General features: G+C 37.4%; 1 protein-coding gene and 1 long non-coding RNA gene across 6 annotated transcripts in view; one reads left to right on the top strand and one right to left on the bottom strand.

Annotated features, from left to right (window-relative positions):
- The window catches only part of LOC119774282, a 38,819-nt gene extending 36,074 nt beyond the window's left edge, over positions 1-2,745 (top strand). For all 5 annotated transcript variants that reach the window (XR_005279510.1, XR_005279506.1, XR_005279512.1 and 2 more), the window contains 2 exons: positions 460-602; positions 2,628-2,745. This is a non-coding gene — a long non-coding RNA (uncharacterized LOC119774282). The remainder of the gene's footprint in view (positions 1-459; positions 603-2,627) is intronic.
- A 2,174-nt stretch (positions 2,746-4,919) lies between these two features.
- On the bottom strand, positions 4,920-18,675 carry LOC119774247 (myosin-7-like). Its single transcript, XM_038271679.1, has 38 exons — positions 18,557-18,675; positions 18,422-18,458; positions 18,099-18,314; positions 17,882-18,025; positions 17,626-17,782; positions 17,514-17,541; positions 16,246-16,351; positions 16,044-16,136; positions 15,903-15,966; positions 15,720-15,818; positions 15,519-15,622; positions 14,774-14,912; positions 14,566-14,684; positions 14,293-14,442; positions 14,010-14,180; positions 13,627-13,936; positions 13,432-13,511; positions 13,123-13,328; positions 12,927-13,050; positions 12,566-12,702; positions 12,225-12,480; positions 11,893-12,135; positions 11,635-11,811; positions 11,379-11,524; positions 11,204-11,294; positions 10,734-11,123; positions 10,498-10,624; positions 10,256-10,374; positions 9,964-10,160; positions 9,557-9,740; positions 8,477-8,642; positions 8,269-8,393; positions 7,869-8,177; positions 7,574-7,777; positions 7,188-7,484; positions 6,956-7,060; positions 6,708-6,803; positions 4,920-6,440 (listed from the first exon to the last, which is right to left on the bottom strand). Exons 3-38 carry the CDS (start codon positions 18,297-18,299, stop codon positions 6,270-6,272), a joined length of 5,835 nt encoding a protein of 1,944 aa, XP_038127607.1. The 5' UTR covers positions 18,300-18,314; positions 18,422-18,458; positions 18,557-18,675; the 3' UTR covers positions 4,920-6,269.
- Positions 18,676-20,483: the final 1,808 nt, after the last annotated feature.

The following is a 20,483-nucleotide window of genomic DNA, read 5'->3' as shown; positions in this document are numbered from 1 at the left end:
ATGTGATTCCTAATAAGTTTGAAGAATTCCTTCTTCTAATTCCTTTTAGATTAACTCTTTGTTAAAGTGTGATACTTTGCAGTGTTTCCATAAATGTTAGCGTCTCTGAGAATTTGATTTCCCATTGTTGTACTGAGTCTCATTCTCAGCTGTTTTAATCCAATTAGAAATCTTAGCTCATGCGATCGTTTTAAAACTCTTCCCATGCGCAGTGCAGTTGTTGTTTGGTAGAATCAACAGATGGCGTCATGATTGAAACAGGTTTTACTCTCAGCTAAACAGGGTTTTGACCCTTGGTAAATGTTAGTGTTCTATTTAATAATCAATTAAAGTAATGCCTGTGATACAATGCTAATATCATCCAACTCTTATCATTAATCACTGAGACAATTAAGCAAAAAATGTTGTTTGGATTGCATGGCTGAAATGATTCTTTTGTTTTCCTATTATCTCTCTTAGGTGGTTGAATATGTGTGGAGGACGGAGTCACATGAGATAAAGGTCAGCGTTTGGTGCCAACTCAGATCAATCTTCCCTCAGTCCTTTATTCACCCTATCAAAGAGTGCCAACAGTTCGCCTGGTGCTGCTGCAGATACCTGAGGTATGGTAGGCTTCATTGTACTCCATTCATGATGCTACTTCTGATAAATTCTTTATCTTTTTGCATATGTGCACGTTTTATGTTTAAGATTTTATTTATTTGTAAGGTTATATTTTAACCCCAAATCTGTTACTCAATACAGAAAGACCTTTGCTTATGTATTTGTTGCATTAAGTAAGCAATGTTCCTAGTCAGTATTACAAAGTTTCACTTAGTGCCGGATTTTTTTAACTATCGAATTAAGGCTGAAAAAAATCTAGCAATATTCACTTAACAAGAATTTACGTACCACCTATATGTGGCCAACTTACAAAAATTGTCTTTTACTATCATATTTAATGTTTTACTGCAAGCTTTTTTTTATTATTATTTTCTTTACATGACTCTGTAATGTTCTTATTTGAACAGCCCTATATACACACTGTCACCTAATTTTTACATTTAATACCTAAAATTTTGAACTAAATAGTTGCATTGTAACAATATTTGCGTACTTTTTTAAAACTCTTACATTTTTAACTATTTATGAACGTTTATTTTTTTTTATTCTGCAACCTGATATGTGCATAACAGGAGAATGATCATCACTAAGAATCCAAACGGTGTATCTGAAGTACGCAAATGCATATTTTCTAAACATACTGCCATACTGTACAGATTAATTTTTAATTTAATAAATTTGAAATTTTTCTTCAAAATGGCTAAATGTAAAATTTAGACAACACCAAATACTGAAGTTGGTTCTGAGAGATATTGTCAGAGTCTAGATGTGAGGAGATTATTTCTGTCTTTATGATACACATTTGGGTTAAATTGGAAACATCATCCACCTTGTTGTTGAATGTCAAACTTACTGGTATGTAGAGGAACGAAATAAAACTCAAGTGCAACCCGGCACTGCTTACGATCCTCCCTACAGCCTATGATCTTTTACTATAACCCTAGTAAAAGTAAAAAAAAATCATATTTTGTTTTCCAATATATTTCTATTAAAATTATAAATTTTTTACCTTTTCTAAAAATGGTTTGGTATCAAGTGTACAAAAATATGTCATGTTTTTAAAGTGGTATTTTCCATTGAACAAAGAAAATTAAAAAGTATGTTAGACAAATTTAATTAATTCCCAATTCAGTTAACAAAAAAAAAACATGCAAAACTGAAAACATAGAGATGTGAATTCTGTTTTCTAAGTGAAAGGGGCTACTAATATTATCTGCTTTATATTAAGTTTTTAATTTCTGTCGCAATTTCCTATAGGTTGTCAATATTGCTGATCAGTTGTTTTATTGCTGATCAGTTGCTGATCAGTTGAGCCATTCATAGAATATCTATAAGGGATGAAGATATACACAGCTCCAACACATGGTGGCAGAATTAAACTACTTATTTCTCAGCCCACTCTTTGTGCGCCTCTGCCAATATTATACAGCAATAATTAGCTGCAGTCAGTTCCCCCTAACTGCAAATGGAACTCCTTATGATTTTTTTCAACATTATTCTTTCTGTTAGCTTTGGTGAATGATCAAGTGTTGGTAGGTATGCAGATGTCTTATATTTATTGCATTCCATAATATTTCTTCATCCTAGTAATGTTGTTAATTCACTAGTATTCTCTGAAAAACCTCAGAAGTCATAAAAAACATCTGTATTCATACAGAGATTAAATTATACAATTATGGGCAGCATCTACAGTGACTTCTAAAAGCAATGAGTATGACAGTTTTTTTAAGGAGTCTGAGAGTAAATGTGCATCATAGTAACAAGAAACATTCAAAGTCTTCCTCATTTTACAGTTAAGAGCTAATTTGTGTTCTTATTACAAAAAATATCCCCAAAAAAACAATTAGGTTTGTGGTTGTGAGATGAAGAAATTCAGATTAAATGGCTTTGTGTGTACCTCCTTTTTGTAATTTAAATAATGCTATTGTTATTATGTAGGTTAACACGGGACATTTACCCGTCTGTGAACAAAATGAATGAGGACTCCTCTGGTTAATTTGAATGCATTTTGCTTTATTCTACAGAGTTACATTGCAGACAAAGGGGACTACATCACAGAAGATCCCAAAGGTCTTAGGTGGCCATCACTGTTTCACTCCCCATCTAGCCCTTTCTGTGATGAAGAATGAAGACAAAAAAAAATGGAACAATGAGAAATGGATAAGCGACAAAACACTTGGGAAGAGTTACAACAAGTGACACAAAGGCTGTATATGATGGTATGTCAGGCACGTGCAGAGGGGGGGGCTAAGGGGGCTTGAGCACCTGCCCCTTTTGCTCCATGATCCCAATGTGCCCTTTTGGTCCCTTTTTTTTTTTTTTTTTTTTTTTTTTTTTTTAATTTTTTTTTTTTTTGACACATGTACTGAAATTATTATTATTATCTTTTTTTTTTTTTGGCAAGAAAAACAATACAATAAGCCCTCCGGTCACATTGTTACCTTTGACCTTTTGCCGGTGACGACGCACTTGCCTCTCGCTCAGTCAGATAAGGCGGCTAACTGCGGAGCTAAAGGTAGCGAATATTCCACATTACACTGTGGCCGCTGCTCATTTGGCCCTAAGCAAGATCAACCATGATCGGACGGATGGCTATGTCTTCAGTCTGCACCGCCTCTCCAATGTCAACCTGAATAGAGATGTAAGTGAAACCAAATGAGCCCCGTGGATGATGCAGTATTGTTTGATCTAAAACACTGTTTACTCTGTGCTTTTAGTCTTTTACATTGAAAATTATGTTTTTTAATTCACAAAAAACTGTTCTGTAATGATTACAGAACAGTTTTTTTGTGAATTAAAAAACATAATTTTTGGTGAAAATACTGGAGTAGGCTTGCTACTTGTCAGACAACGGAAAACTTTGAACTTTGTATAATTTCTCTACTTTAGCAAAGAGTAGCGGTTTAAACGGAGGAAAGTATAGGACGTGGCGCGCCTTTCTCTGAAGAACTACTGAACGGGAGGAGACAGCCAGGTGAGGAAAAGCTGTTCTTATCTATCGATTCAGTATTTTTATCATACAGACATTAGGCTGTTGTTCTTGTGCTATGAGCTAGCTGCTAGCTAATGACTTTGCTAGCAAAGCAAGATAACTAAAAAGCTTCCCTGTATCGGTAATGATAGTAGGACATTCTTCAGTATTACTTATGCAATAGGGGCACATCGCCCGTCAAAAACCTATTATCTCCATAATGGATATATGTCTGATTTTCTCATTTCCTTTGCTGCATGATGTAAATTTCATTTATTCTAGCGTTAGGTAAATGTATCTTAAAGGAGAACTCATCCAGAACTACCATGATAGATATATGATAGATATAATGTATGAAGCTGGTGAAAACAAAACTGCGCAGCTTATGCAAGGAGGATCGGTTGTCAGACCTTCTTTTGTTGGCAATCGAGAAGGATGTGCCAATCATTCACAGTGAGGTTAACATTTTTAAAGACATGGCTAACAGAAAACTGCTGCTGTGAACAAAAGAGAACAAAAATAGCAAAAATACTTAAAAGTTGGAAATTTGTTTTTAAACAGTTAAATCACCATGACGGAAAATAAGTTTTTGGATCATAATCTTGGATTTAGTTTGGGGGAAAAAGAAAGGCAAGAGACTGAAATAAATAAGACATTGACCTTCAATCAACACAGAAAAGATGAGACAATGAGGAAAAAAAGAAAAGAGAAACTGACAAGAAAAAACGAAGGGGAAAGATTGAAGAAAATGTATATAGGTACTTACAAAATACACTAAGACACAAACAGAGTAGGCTTTTCTCATGGTGACATGCATTAATAAAATGTTTGTTTTGTTCTTTTTTTTCTGCAGTTCCACGTTAAAGTTTGATGCAGCAGCTCTGCTTTTCTGAATGGACCGTCTCCATCTCCACTGTCAGTACAGCAAACCAGGCAGACATTCTTTTTTATAGATTACAGTACACTGAAAGGTTGCATTGTGCCCTTGTATGCATTTTTAACAGTTTAATTCTGTAAAGACAAAATATGTCTGGTGGTCCAGCTCTGATTTACATCTTTGGCTAAATTGCAGGTTTGAATATTGTAATACTTTCCTATAACAAAATAGACCTGCAGAACGAAATTACTAATAAAATATTTTACATATGCATAGTTCTATGTTATATGTAGAGATTTCCCTTAGCTTTGATTGTATGTCTCACAATTTTGTAATTTATCATTGTTCATTAAACTCTGAAAGCTATGTGACTTTGTTAATATTCTGTCCTAAAATGCGATAAGATGTGCCCTTTTTTTTTTTTTGAGCACCTGCCCCTTTAGCGGTCTCTGCACGGCCCTGTGGTATGTGTTGCAGTAGAAGATAATTATAGTGCTGTATTCATGACTTTTTTAAAAGCTAAAGCATTCCCCATATTTTGGTTCAATGTCTTAAACACACATTTTCTGAGTTGAAGGGCTGGATGATGTAGGACAGAATGAAATGGATAAAGTCATGATTACATTATTAAAGGGAAGGACATTTACATTACAGTGCTTCCTTATCACAATGATTTCTTTTTCAAAACGCAGGGGAATAATCTCACTGATTAACTACATTAACAAATCTATGGATAAATATACCAACACTGCCACCTTAATGCAAAACAGTCACTTAGGAATCAACCATGCAGACATCTGACTGTTCTTAAGCTTTCATTTTACCATCATTCCATGAACAAACCATTTGTACCATCTGAAACCATCTAGAATGTATGTCGTCCTCCATTTACCTTTGCAACCAGATGTTTATATTGACTGTATAAAAAGATGCATATCCTCTCTCTCACTGTCTCTCTCGTTGTCTCACATAAATTAAAATAAAATATTCCTGTTTAAAGTCAGCTGGGTTTATCAAAATCATTTCTCTTTGTTGTATAATAATTGTGGAGATATTTTTCATATATATTTGTTTTTGTAAATCACATTTAATCAAAGTCAAAAGGTTTACTTTAAATAAGTTGTGTATGTTTTTAAAGAATTTATTGAAGCCCAATTAATTACATGGCCTTGTAAGCCTCATTTACAGCATTTTATATTTATATTATATTCATAATTCTATATGTAAAATAATTTCAGTATCATCCAACTTTTTAAAATGTGTGCAATTTCCAAATAAATGTATACATCAATCAAATGCTGATATCAATTTTACAACAGACAAGTTGCTCTAAAGCAAAAATATCTCTCAGAAAACTGATACTTGTTCTTCCTATACTCTGCACTCTGCACTTATCCTCTATTTTCTTTCTTCTATATCTGTTTTTTTATTTTGGTCTAATTTCAAAGGGCACATTCTTAACATTAGAAGCATAACATGGTCAAATTCACTAACGTCCTATCAAAACATAAAACCACTGAATAAAATTGATCTGTAAAAAAAGGGCTGAATGATTTAACATCATTTAAAGCTCCAAATCTCACAGCAGTTATTAATTGAGTTGAATGTTCTGAAACACATGTATGAAAACTTAACTGATTTGTGTTAAATGGTATTTTATCAATCATTATTTGAGAAATGAACTGAGTAGCTGACTCATAGTATTCCTTCCATACATGTACTTAATACTTTGTTTGAAATTCAATCAGCTAGAAATAGCATTTAGAAGAACCAAATAAAAAGTACATTTTTAGTAGAAGGAGGCAGCGGTACTTTAAATCATTTTTCGTGTTCAAATCTGGAGGAGTCTCTGACCTTTGACCCCACATCGCGGCTCTTGGCACGAAGCTTGTTGACCTGAGACTCAGCAATGTCAGCTCTCTCTTCGGCCTCATCAAGCTCATGTTGCAACTTGCGGAATTTACTCATATGAGTGTTTGCTTGCTCCTCCTGCAGGATAAAACAAGCTCAATTAGACCAGCATGGGTTATCTTCACTAACATAATCATAAGATGAATACAGGTTACAAGCATTTTTTAGAGTGCCTCTGAATAGCTTTTAGAGTGACAGTAGTATTCAAAATATACAAGTGGCTTTGAGTCTTTGGAGTCCAACAAGTGCTTGAAGCCCATCAGTTAATGCTTTTCAGAGAACAGAGAAAGAAATGGCATCAAGAAAACAAAAGTCCTTCTCATCTCAGAGAAATCATACACTTACAGCTTCCTCAGCAGCTCTCTTATATGCCTTCACTTTGAGCTGCAGCTTGTCAACCAGATCCTGCAGGCGTGCAACATTCTTTCTGTCCTCCTCAGTCTGCAAGAACAGGAAAAGACAATGTGGTTTATGAATCTGCTGTTCAGTCTTATACAGTATGTGCTGCAGAAAGCTTATAGTACATGTGAAAAATATTTGGTAGAGATTGATGCCTATTAGTTGTATAAATGTTTTTTGGATTTAAAAATCACCTGATATGTGAGCTCCTTGATGCGTCTTTCATATTTGCGCATTCCCTTTACTGCTTCTCCACTCTTCTTCTGCTCTGACTCCACTTCATTCTCAAGCTCCCTCACCTGTAAACATTATAACATAAAGCCTTTATTATCCCAGTTGCATAAAGATCAAAGAAGATGAAGTAAATATATGTACATCTTTCTGTTAACCTAATATTAATGTAAAAAGGGAACTGATTACACTCACCCTGGCCTCCAGCTTCTGGACCTGCTTCTTGCCTCCCTTCATGGCGATCTGCTCCGCCTCATCCAGACGGTGCTGCAGATCTTTGATGGTTTGCTCCATGTTCTTCTTCATACGCTCCAGGTGAGCGCTGGTGTCCTGCTCTTTCTTCAGCTCCTCTGCCATCATGGCGGCATCAGTGATGGCTTTCTTGGCCTTCTCTTCAGCATTTCTGCATTCCTGAACAGCCTCCTCCACTTCAGTCTGAAGGTGGACCGTGTCACCCTCCAGCTTCTTCTTCTGGTTTATCAGGCTGGTATTCTGGACCATTTTAAAATAGGATATTGTAGAATGTAAGAACTGCATTACTTTATATTGGAAATATTGTGACCTTTTAGATGCAACCCCACCTGTGAATGCAGTAGCTGCACCCTCTCGCTAACATCCAGCAGCTCTTGCTCAGCCAGTTTACGGCTCCGTTCAGTTTGTTCCAGAGCAGCTCTCAGTTCCTCCAGTTCAGCTTGAAGCAGGTTGTTGCGTCTCTCAACTATGGCCATATTCTCTTTGAAATCCTCATTAGCCCGAAGAGACTCATCCAGCTGAATTTGGCAGTCCTTTACAAAATGGTATTAATAATGTTAATCTTAGCAGGAAGGAACTTTTAAAACTCTCTTTAAAAAGTGGGTTTCTTCTGGTTTAGTTTACCTTTAGATGTGCATGAACAGACTTGAGTTGTTTCTGGGCCTCAGCTGCCTGCCGGTTGGCTTGGCTCAGCTGGATCTCCATCTCATTGAGGTCTCCCTCCATCTTCTTTTTCAGACGAAGGGCTTCATTCCTGCTACGACACTCAGCCTCAAGAGAACTCTGCAGGGTATCAATTGTCCTCTGCAGGTTCCTCTTGCACTGCTCCATCTCCTCGTCTTTCTCAGCCAGTTTGCGTTCAATATCAGCTTTAATCTGATTGAACTCTAGCTGGGAGCGTAAAATCTTACCCTCTTCATGTTCCAGGGAAGCCTAGTTTAGAAGACCACGTTTAATTACCCATTAGAAATGTTTATTCCACTGTTATCTGAAAAATGTATTATCCCCAAACAAAGATGTGTACCTCTGCTTCCTCGAGAGCAGACTGTATCTCATTCTTCTCTTGCTCCAGTTGTTTTCGTAGCTTCTCCAGTTCATGGATATTTTTTCCACTCTCACCAAGTTGCTCAGTGAGGTCAGAAATTTCCTCTGTGTAACACCAAGCACAGTAAAATCTTTAGGTGATTTAATTTTACAGATAACTTTTTTTAATTCTATGCAGCAGGCCTTACCCTGAAGATTCTTGTTCTCTCTTTTCATTGTCTCCAAATGGTCTAGAGATTCTTCATAGCAGTTTTTAAGTTTGAAGAGCTCAGTGCTCAGAGCCCTTGCTTCCTTCTGGGAGCTTTCTAGCTCACACTGTGACTCTTCATATTTCTGCTTCCACTCAGACAAGACCTACAGTGAAAGGATAGGTGAATCATTATTATAAATCACTTAAATGGACAGAGAAAAGGCTTTAGATTAGGGGAGAAAACTTCAAATATAGTATAATGTAGTGGTTTGAACTGAAGTGTTATTATTATTCATATGTATTTGGTTGTTAAACTCTAAGTTTAACAAGACTAATGTATCACCAAGCAGTTTATCTAATTAGGACAATTCTTGTGTCAGAACAGAAAGTAACGATCTTCATTATTTAGGTAACAAAGATTTGGGAATTAAATGGAAGAACAGACGGAGCGGATTATTCTTAACAGAATTTTGATTGTCCTTGATCTAAGAGCACTGCTTATTATCGTGATATGGCTGGAGCCAGTAATGTCTCCTCATTTACAAACATGTGTCTGATGTAATGATGTGATAATGTGGCACCCTTTAAAATGTATAGGATGCTGCTTTAGACCATTATTCTGTGCTGCTGCTGATTTTCCCACGAACTGACACCGATGGTACCCTTTTATCCATGCAGTCTATTTGCTCTGAGAAACATTACAATTCTCTATGAAACCTTAACCTAAGTGTTATTTAAAGTGTTTGTTCAGAGTGATCTTTTCTCAGGAAAGAGACAAAGCTTAAAGGTGTAAACACAGAGCTTTCACCTTACAGAAGCAAAAGTGGTTTTTAGGTTTAAAGTTCTGGCAAATATATTCAGGTGAAGCTTCTACAACCTGTAGTCCAACAAGTGATTTTCCTTAAAACAAATTCTGGCTGCTCTTTCATTGATTAGTTTAAAAGACTTAATAGTCTTAGGAAAATAAAGTTTCATTTAAATTTACCTCTGAAAATATAGTAAAAATAACACTGCTATCCCACAAAAAAGCTCTGGTATTTAGCCCTAACTGTGAGAACCTTTATTCACCAGGACTTACTTTGTCAAAGTTCCTTTGCTTCTTGTCCAGAGCAGCAGCAGCAGCATTAGACCTCTCCACATCCACTATGAGATCTTCAATCTCATTCTGCAGCCTGTGTTTGGTCTTCTCCAGAGAGGAACATTTAGCATTCACTGCTTCAACAGCCTCCTCAGCCTCCTGCAGACGCTGAGCCAGCTTCTTCCTTAAGAGATTACCATCGAAAGCATTTAATGAACCTTAAATTTTGATCACTAATCCATAAGAAAGTTTATCCACCAGTAGCGAGGTCATCCAACAGACAAGCTTTTTGTTCGTCTTACATTTTAGTAGGAACATAACACAAACAAAAAGCTGATCTGCTAGACGAAGTAAAATATATCCATTTGATTTAACACATAATCCTAAAATGAAGCATAGCCTCTTACTTAGCTTCCTCCAGTTCCTCAGTTCTTTGGATGGCATCAGTTTCATACTTGGTTCTCCACTGAGCCACCTCAGAGTTGGCCTTGGACATGCTACGCTGCAGTTCCGCCTTGGCCTCCTGCTCCTCCTCATACTGCTCCCTGAGGAGGTCGCAGTCATGGCGAGCAGACTGCACAGCATGGGCTAATGCACTCTTGGCCTACCCATAAGAAAATCCAAATTAAATTATATGAGCTACGCTATATGGAGAAATTACAAGAATGTACATATAATTGCCTATGAAATTGCATCTACCTTTGTCTCTTCTTCAAGCTGCCTCTTAAGATCTTCAATCTGTTGAGTGTAGGACATTTTTCCTCTTGTCAGTTGAGAAACAAATGAATCCTTCTCTTCAAGCTGCCTTGAGAGCTCACCTATATATATATATATATTTTTTTTTTTAATAAAAAGATGGTAATATTTAAGGAAAACTGTTTCTTCAAAGTTTTGTGAAGTGTACCATGTCAGGTGTCAAGTTTATCAAGTGTACACTGTACCATTTTCTGTTTGGAGCTTTGCTTTTTGCATGTTGAAGTCATTAATGCAGCGTTGAGCCTCTTCAAACTTTGTTTTGTATTCATTCATTTGATCTTCGAGAGTTCTGCAGGTTTTCTCTAGATTGGTCTGAAATTAAGTCATTGAAGAATATTGAAAAATGTAGCATTGATCTTTTTATATTTAATATAAACATATGCATGGGATGTGGTAACATCTGCAAAAAGATGTTTCCAACCTTGGTCTTCAGAATATGTTCCATATTGGAGACCACATCGTCCAGCTCCAGTTTGAGCTCACTCTTCTCCTTCTCCAGTTTCTGCTTGACTCTCTGCAGGTTGTCTATCTGCTCCCCCAGGTCAGCAACAGAGTCGGCTTGTTTCTTCCTGAGTGTGGCAGTAGTGGATTCGTGCTGCAGAGTAGCCTCTTCAAGGTCTCTGCGGAGCTTCTGGAGCTCGGCCTCCCTCTTCTTATTCATCTCAATCTGGGCGACCGTGGCTCCACCAGCCTCCTCCAGCCTCTCACTGATCTCCTCCAACTCTCTGGCCAAGTCTGCTCTTTGCTTCTCCACCTTGGCTCGAGCAGCTCGTTCTGCTTCAAGCTCTTCCTCCAGCTCTTCTATGCGGGCCTGTTTAAAAACAATACCCATTTCTTACATTTTATTCAGGATTTCATCAATGTTTCGAAGTGTTATGGATTGTTGATTACCTGAAGCTCCTTTAGTTTCTTCTGAAGCTGGATGGCAATGGCTTGCTCATCCTCGATTTTGTTATTTAGCTGATTTAGTTCGAAGTCCTTCCTGTTGCGAAAAGTAAAGTTAGAAATCTATATTAAGGAATATGTGCCATCCTGCAATAAAATGTGTTTTTTAGTTATCACGTACTTCTTGAGATGCTCTTCAAGTTGTTGCTTGTCATTCTCAACATCCATCAGGCTTTCATGGGTCAACTTTAAGTCTCCCTCCAGCTTCCTTTTTACTCTCTCAAGGTCCAGCCTGATCTTCTTTTCTTGCTCCAGGGAACCTTCAAGCTGAATTTTATCAATAAACAATCAAACAAAGATCCTTCTTAGACTAAGATAAAAATATTTACTTTGAGTACAGATTATTTTCATAATATAAGTTATATTTTCAGTCTTACATCATCCACTTGCTGCTCCAGCTTCACCTTGGCCTTGGTCAGAGTGTTGACTTTGTCTTCTTCACTCTGCAGGTCATCCAGAGTTTGTTGATGAGCTTCCTGTAAAGCTTTCTTTTCCTTGGTCAGCTTGGCGATGATTTCATCCAAAGCAGCCATCTCTTCAACCAGGTTTTTAACCTGGTTAATAAACCAAATAAATGTGTTATTGCCCAAAAAATACTAGTTTATCTTCTGATATATAGAATTCAAAATGCAAACCTTGTTTTCAGTTGCATGCTTCTCTTTCTCCACTTTGGCCAAAGTTAGCTCCAAGTCATCAATATCCTTCTTTAACTCAGAGCACTCATCCTCCAGCTTCCTCTTCTTTGCAGTCAGTTCTGCATTGATTTCCTCTTCGTCCTCCAGTCTCTCAGAAAGCTCTTTGGCTTTTGCTTCCATTTGAATTTTATGTTTGATCAGTCCCTCACATCTCTCCTCTGCATCAGCAAGATTATCTTGCTCCTAAATGGTCATTGTATTGAGAACATTGTTGGAGCAACGATATATAATGTAAAAGCTGTTTGTCTTATTGTTGAAGTTGTGAGACTTACAGCCTGGACTTGGAGCTGCAGGTCATTTTTCTCTTGGAGAAGGGAGACAGTTTTCTCCTCCAGCTCTTTCCTGCGTGCTTCAGATTTTGCATAAGCCTCCTTCAGCTTCAGGAACTCCTCCTTCATGTTGGCCATCTCCTTTTCTGCTTCAGCAGATTTCAGGAGAGGTTTGATCTTGAAGTACAACTTCATCCAGGGCCAATTCTTGACCCCCATGAAGGCACGGATGTTCCACTGGATCACATGTAGTGCATCCCTGTCATAGATCAACAGTTGTTAATGTTTTTATATAATTTTCTTTCAGCTGTACAGCTCTTGTGTTAGTTAAAATTTCTTCATACCTCCTTTCAACAATCTTCTGGAATTCCAACCTTGCAAGTAAACCTCTCGATCTGGCTTGGATTCCAGTGATTATGAGGGACAAACGGTCGTCCCTCATCTCCTCCAGCTGACCAAGAAGACCAGCTTTAAAGAACACCTGTAAGAGACATGGGACCAGATGTAAGTACTTACTAACTAAGGGCTATAAAATTTGAGGACTTTTTTAGTCATGACAGTTTCAAAATATAAGTTAAAAGAATCAAAGACAATTAAAAATTGGGCTGAAGAGTTATCTTGTAATTCAGCTGTATATTAGTCACATAAGTACAAATCATTTTTCGTGCTGAAATTCACAATATTCATTGTGTTGTATTCAATTACCTTAGTGTGTCCAAACTTGTACTGGTTATGGTCAATATCAAGAGATCCAAGAAGTTTTTCAGCTCCCTTTCGGCTGTCAATGAACTGTCCCTCAGGGATGGCAGCAGGATTCAAGATTCGATACCTGAAAAAATCCCATATCTTAGTCACACATTAAAGCATTGCGTTTTAATTTTTGGACATACTAAAGTGATACCTCTGCTTGAAGTCTCCATAGAGGATCCTGTTGGGGAAGCCTTTCCTACAGATCCTGATGCCTTCCAGCACACCGTTACAGCGCAGCTGGTGCATCACCAGAGGGTTCTCCATGGCCCCAGGAGTCTTGGTCTCATTGGGGATGATGCAGCGCACAAAGTGAGGGTGGGTAGACCTCAGGTTGGTCATCAATTTATTCAGGTTTTCCTGTGCAACACAGATCCAATTTTTATGAGTTTGTGTGAATGCAACAATATATCGGTTTCTGACGGTAATCTGTTTACATTCTCATATATTTGACATTACTTACCCTGTGAAGGGCAGATACAGTTTGAAAGGAGGACCCCTTCTTCTTGCTTCCTCCACCCTTGCCACCCTTTCCACTATCAGCTATTAGGTAGTATAAAAGTATTTACATTGAAATAATAAACACATACATTCAGTTACTTCACCAGTCTTAAGTGTAATATGATATTAGCACTGATAGAGTAAGAACAACTTTTACCTGAATCAGAGCCTGCATAATTTGCAAACAGCATCGCCAACAGTTTGAGTGTAGACTTCTGGTACAGCCCAACTACAGTCTCATTCAGAGGGTCCTTGTTCTTCACCAACCAGTTGTTGATATTATAATCAACAGTCCCAGCATAATGAACCAGGGCAAAATGGGCCTCTGGTTTTCCTTTAACAATCCTGGGTTTCTGGAAGTTGTTGGATTTCCCCAGATGATTGTCATAAAGCTTAGCTTTAAACGTAGCATCAGAGGCTTTGGGAAACATGCACTCCTCTTCAAGGATGGACATGATACCCATGGGCTAAAATTAAAACATGAGTGATTAAAGTCAGAATATTTGCTTTATCCATTTATTTAATAATCTGGTTTCTCACCTTTTCAATCAGGTCAATACAGGCCTGTAGATCCATACCAAAGTCAATAAAAGTCCATTCAATCCCCTCTTTCTTGTACTCTTCCTGCTCCAGCACAAACATGTGGTGGTTGAAAAACTGTTGCAGTTTTTCATTGGTGAAGTTGATGCACAGCTGCTCAAAGGTGTTGAACTAGAAATTGACAGCAGTGTATTTTAATGTTTACATCCTACCTGATACAATATTAAAAACAAGTAGTTGTACACAGAGTAAAATTATATGAAATCACACAGATAATTCTCACATCAAAGATCTCAAATCCAGCAATATCCAGCACTCCTATGAAGTACTGTCGAGGCTGCCTGGTGTCCAGGGAATGGTTTATCCTCACCACCATCCACAGAAACATTTTCTCATACACAGACTTAGCCAAAGCACCAATAGCATAGTACACCTGAAAAAGAAATATGAGTTTAAAATATTACGATATGTGCCCTGGTTATTATAGATATGATTTGTATCAAACATAAGGGTTGTCAATCTAAGCAATAGAAGGATTTTTTTTTTTTATTCCTACCTGTTGAACATTTTGCCCTTTAGTGACCCACTCATTTCCTACTTTGACTCTTGGATGACAGAGACCTTTGATGAGGTCAGCAGAGTTCAGGCCCATCAGATAAGCTGCTTTGTCAGCATCTGAAAATAAATGAATGCAGTTTTTTCTAAACACAAATCTAATTTGTAAAACTTGTCAGGTTTTCCCAGTCATAGAGCTCCTTTCTCACCTTCAGTGCCATCGGCCTCTGCCTGCTCTTCACGCTGCTTGTTCTTATACTTCATGTTACCAAAGTGCATGATGGCACCGGTCAGTTTGTAAATACCATTTTTTTCCTCTTGGGTAAAGCCCAACACATCAAAGGCCTCCTGCATGAAAATAAGATAATATGGATGTAAAAATAAAAACATTAAGTGGTGAAAATATTTAATTGATTTCAATTCAATTTCTATTCAGTTTATTTATATAGCGCCAATTCAAAACACCTGACATCTCAAGGTACTTTACAATTCAACCAGATCACACAGTTACATTGATTCAAAGTTTTCTATGTAAGGAAAACCAGTTGATTGCATCGACTCATTGACTTGAAGGCAATCCCTCACACTAAGCATGCTTGTAGCGACATTGGAGAAGAAAAACTCCCTTTTAACAGAAAGAAATCTCCAGCAGAACAAGACTGAAGTTAAGTGAATTGTAGGACCAATGCCCTATGAGCCACTAACATCCAGATGTAGTTCATCACTACTGTGATTTCACTTCAAACCATATATAATATATTTTTTCTCTTAATCAGTGACCACTAAGAGATGATTTCTAACATGTCTGTTATAGATAGTTACAGTATGCAAGTGTCACACCAACTAAATGTTTAAATTTTCTAGTTTTTTTTACGTGGGTAAATTTATAAAAAGAACAACTTTATGCATTAAATGTACAGATCACATGTACTCTGTAAAATAATCCCTACTTACATCAGTGGCTATCAGCTCTTCGGCATCATTTATGGAGGCCACTGTTGTCTCTCCTTGGGAGATGAAGGCGTAGTCATACGGGTTGCTGGTAATAAGCAACATTTCTGTAAAGCAGATCAGGTAGATTTTCTATAAATGGTTTTAATGCAATGGTGAAAAATCTATTTGTACTAATGTTTTTATGCCATTATTTTTATTTACCAAGCAGCTCAGGTTTCCTCTGAGACAGTATCTGATAGAAAATGTGATAATCTCTCTCAGCTTTGAGCTGAAAGGTAACTCTAGACTTTTCCAGCAGATCTGTAAAGAGATTTGCATCATGTAGGTAGAATGAAAGTCATTTTGGATATAAAAACAGAGGTATAGAAAGAGGATGCCACTTACATGTTTCAATATCAGCTGAGGCCAGCTTTCCACTGGCAGCAAAATGAATACGGATAAATTTTCCCTAAAACAAAAGATGTGAAGAAAACTTAGATTGTGATATATGTAGCAGGAATCAGTAAATTGCAAAAAGAAACGTACAAATCTGGAAGAGTTATCATTCCTGATGGTCTTTGCGTTCCCGAATGCTTCTAACGCCGGGTTGCACTGGATGATTTGATCCTCCAGAGTACCCTAACAAAATGCAAAGAAACTTGCTCTTAAAGAAGTGTGATAAAGGCAAAGTGACTGTTAACACAGTCAACGGAGGAGGGTTGATCTCTTGCAAAATGAAAAATGGAACCTTTTTCTCAGAGCTGGCTTCCTTTTTCCCACCTCCAGCTGCAATGCTGGCAAAGTACTGAATGACTCTCTTAGTGTTGACAGTTTTCCCAGCACCAGATTCTCCACTGTAGACAAACGAAATAAAGGATGTAATCTTGTCAAACTATTTTTTTACCCCAATAATTACAATTTATTATGTTTCAAAAATATAATTCTAAATGTTTGAGATTTTTATTTGTAGACCAACACAAACCATAAATGTAAAGAGGAGGGAAACGATACTTGGTTACAAATGATGAAGGTGGATTGTACATATGCATTGGGCGCCCTTTAATCTCATACTATGATTTTAAAAAATCCAAGGCACACAACTACCTACAGTAAAAAAAAAAAGTCCTAATAGTTTTAGTATATTTGTAGCTCTCCTGTGAAAACTCAGACTTGGGAGAAAAAACATTCATTAACAAAAAGCATCATGAGGGAGGGGCACTCGCTAGAAAGACTGGGGATGTAGATATAGAAACATTTAAAGCTTGGGGCATACAACAATCCCACACTTGAACATCTAGAGCTCTGTTAAATTCTTCATCAAAAAACTTAGTATTGAATGGGAATAAACCTCAAGAGGAAGGGCTGTTACCCTAAACTCTCAGGCATTTTGAGGAGGGAATTATACAGAAGCAGCTGCAGAGATCCACAGCTCAGTAAGAAAACCAGTCAACAGGTTGCCTGTTAGTCATGCACTCCACAATATCTGCAGTTAAGAAAACAGATTGATATAAGAGGGGTTGTTTGCAGTTCTCTACAAGCCATGCAGAAGACACCACAAACAAATAAAAGACATGAATTTAGTCAGCTGGAACTAGAGTATTTTTCATTTTATCATACATGCAAAATGCTGTGCATAGTAGAATAATAGCACATGGAAAAGACCATCCCCACAGTCACACGGCAGCACCATGCTGTGGGGATCTGTTCTTTAAGGTTATCTGTAGTGGTAAATACAGGACATTGCTAAATCACCTCACACTTCAGATTTATATTTCTTGAAAAATCTAAACAGCCATGTAACATTTTTTCTTTCCTCTTCACAATTATGAGGTACTTGGTCTTGTTCTAGACATTAAAATCCTGGTAAACATTAAGTTTTGCTGTTATTTGGGTGATAAGTTCAAGTTCTGTAAGTTCAAGCAACTTCTAACTATCAAGCGAATGAAAAAACAAAGATAGGTAAAAAAAAATATATCTCACAACATTTAGAGAACAGCAAAGAAAAAGACAACATACGTGATGAGAATGGACTGATTTTCTCTGTCTGGAAAAAAAAATTGAAAAGGATAACATAAGGATTTTTTCCTTTTTTTCCACCTCACTGGATTAAGAATGCGTTGGGAGTTACCCGTTAGCATGTACTGATAGGCATTATCAGAGATGGAGAAGATGTGAGGAGGAGCTTCGCTCCTCTTCTTTCCTCTGTAGGCAACGACCACCTCCTGATTGTAGACTGGCAGCCACTTGTAGGGGTTGACAGTCACACAGAACAGCCCAGAGTAGGTCTGAGGGAATCATGAAACGAAACCATGAAAAAATTAGATCTGAATAACTTTGTTATAAATAGGGGTGGAAATTTAATATTTATTTTACTTTTAACTCACATAGATCATCCATGCTGCGTAACGCTCTTTAAGGTTAAACAGCACAGCTGGCTCATGGAGGAAGGTGAACATCGCCATGTCTTCAATTTTATCAAACTTAGGTGGGTTCTGGGGGTGAATATCACACTCCTTCACGGTGACCGTCTGAAAACAAACAGGTTTACTGTTAACAGGCTGTTTTTACCTTCATTTAGCAGCCTTGCCTTTGTTCACTCACCTTCCCCTTTTCTGTCTGAGCAGTGACTTTGTCACCCTCACGACTTATAACTGAAGCTTTTACGTACTCCTCATCAGGGTCGGGAACAAAACACTGCTTCTTCATGTCAAACGGACGGGTCTGGGCCTCCAGACGCTCCCTGTCTGACTTCCTCAGGTATGGAGCTGCTGCCCCAAATTCTTTCATGGCAGCGTCACCCATCTTTCACCTGGTCAGCTAAAAAGCATTTTTCTCTTAATGCAGTTCACCTATTTGAATGTGTTATTATTACTGATTCACTGCCATATTTTTCTGTTTTAAGATTTTAGATGTTCTTATCTTACCTTATCAACTTCTTGGAGGACTGATGTGAAAAAGGCCCTGAGAAAAATAGAAATAAAATAAAACAAATGGAAAGAGATAACACCAGTAGGGTTTGGTATCAAAGTTAAGAATAAGGTTTTGTCTTCATGCCTTACCTTGAGACAGAATGGTGACATGTTGGGGGCTCCTCTGTGACTTCTCCTTATAAATAAAACCCCTTTGCCTAATATGGAGAAGAGCTTTAGGACCAGGAATGTTATTGTGTCAGTGTTTGGTTCGAGGGTTTAGGAAGGGAGGGGGTTAATGAGAGGTGGAGAGCAATATAGAAATCAGGGGATCAGGGTCTTATCAGAGATGGGGTTCCCCCCATAAAGCCATATTAGGCCCTCCATGCAGTGCAGTGATTACTCTTAAGTATTCGAATGCAACCAGAGGACCACAAATAACAGCATGATTCACCCTACAAGTTTTTTCTCCTTTTTTAAAAATTGTTTTTTTATTTTCTACAATAATTTTATTGAATCGAATCCAATTTTATTTGTTAAGCACTTTAAAACAACTGCAGCTGACCAAAGTGCTGTACAGAGAAAATAATTTGATAAAACAGTACAGATTTTTTTTTTTTTTAACTAAAACATGGGGAAAAAAATAAGGTTCTTTATTCTTTTACTGCATTGTGAGATGGTCTCATTTTTAGTGTCAGATGTTTTTGTATTTCAATACACTCAGCCCTAGAAAACAGGCTGATATAAGATTTATTGCACATGAGGATAATACAGGACTGCAGTTCAAATATATCTAAAACTAAAAATTTCAGCTGCAACTCCCATTAGAACTCTCTTAACAGATCAGGAAATTGAATAATTAAGAATAATTTAAAGAGAAAAAAATTCAAAGCTGATCTACAATAGCCTTCTTAAAGTGAAACTTGTGTCACTGCCAAATAACTTTAACCCTTTAAAGTCTGGACTGTTTCTTATTAGAGTTGTCAATTAACTTTATAACAAATAAGATAAAAACATACCTTTTGAATAAGTTAAATTAGAGCATTTGTTTGCATCAATTTTGATACATTAAGCCTTTCTGTATACTGCATTTCACACATTTTCTGTTCACTATATGTGTCTGATGCTGTAAGTCAGGGTTCTCAAGAACAAAAATATCACATTGATAATGCTCACACTGATAACGAGTCTCAAAACTCATGTATAAAATATGATACACTTGGCTTTTAAGGGTTAAATGATTCTGATCCTATAAAGATTATGGTTTAACATAGTCTTTATTTTAGAAAATAAACATCAGTACATAGCATACTGTATATGCTGTTTATGCATCTTGTAAAGCAGTTGAAAACAGTTCTTTAACTGTTGTTAGGTTTTCCTCTCAGAACAAATAATGCCATACATGTAAATTAGTGGTATTGTTTTCCAAACACAAAGGAGGATGGACATTGTACTTCAGTGAAGTATCTCCTCTATGGGTCTCCATTACTTTCAGGGCTTAACTGGAGCCTCACTGTGGCATGAGTCACCAATTGTGTTTGGTTATTGCAGAGCGGACTTCATGGTAACAACAGCAGTCATCACATAGAGGGGGAGCTGGTCTAAATAAAGAACACTATTCTGTGAGATTAACCAAAGGCAGAAACGAGGCAGCACAGACAAAGGTCTGCCACAGGTGGACATGCCTTGGATTCATTCAATGGCAGTAAATATTCCAAGCAGCGGATGGCTGGAGCAGCATGATGAGCTCTAATGTCAGAGCAGGAGCCTGAAAAAGCTGGCTCCTCAGTAAATGGCCTGTTGACATGGGAGTGTGGCTTTTTGCAGACAAAGATAACAGTGTGAGATTCCTCCCAAGAACCTCACAGAGTGTGGAGAACAGTCAGGATAAAATTTTGCCAGCATGTAGGATCAACCATAGCTCTAGTGTTGGTTTCAGATATCTTAAAATTGGAAAGCATGGCCTCTTGTGTTTCAACTTATTCACCATATTATCATTCACTGTTTGAGCTACATAACACATATATTCATAGTCACTATGAGCCATAACTGCAGCCCCTTCAAAGGTTAAGAGATA

This window comes from Cyprinodon tularosa, unplaced genomic scaffold, assembly GCF_016077235.1.
Source record: "Cyprinodon tularosa strain WSP-4 unplaced genomic scaffold, ASM1607723v1 ctg12, whole genome shotgun sequence".
Classification (NCBI taxonomy): domain Eukaryota; kingdom Metazoa; phylum Chordata; class Actinopteri; order Cyprinodontiformes; family Cyprinodontidae; genus Cyprinodon; species Cyprinodon tularosa.
Note: the sequence above shows the minus strand (reverse complement) of the source record. Positions and strands in the feature narration are given on the sequence as shown.

Bases quoted from the DNA above. Each gene is read 5' to 3' on its own strand.
- LOC119774247 (XM_038271679.1), bottom strand. From the start codon at position 18,299: ATGGGTGACGCTGCCATGAAAGAATTTGGGGCAGCAGCTCCATACCTG. The intron at 17,542-17,625 runs GTAACTCCCAAC...TTTTTTTTCCAG, and splicing joins CTATCAGTACATGCTAACGG to ACAGAGAAAATCAGTCCATT. The intron at 9,741-9,963 runs GTAAGAGGCTAT...TAATCTCTTAAG, and splicing joins GAGGAACTGGAGGAAGCTAA to GAAGAAGCTGGCTCAGCGTC.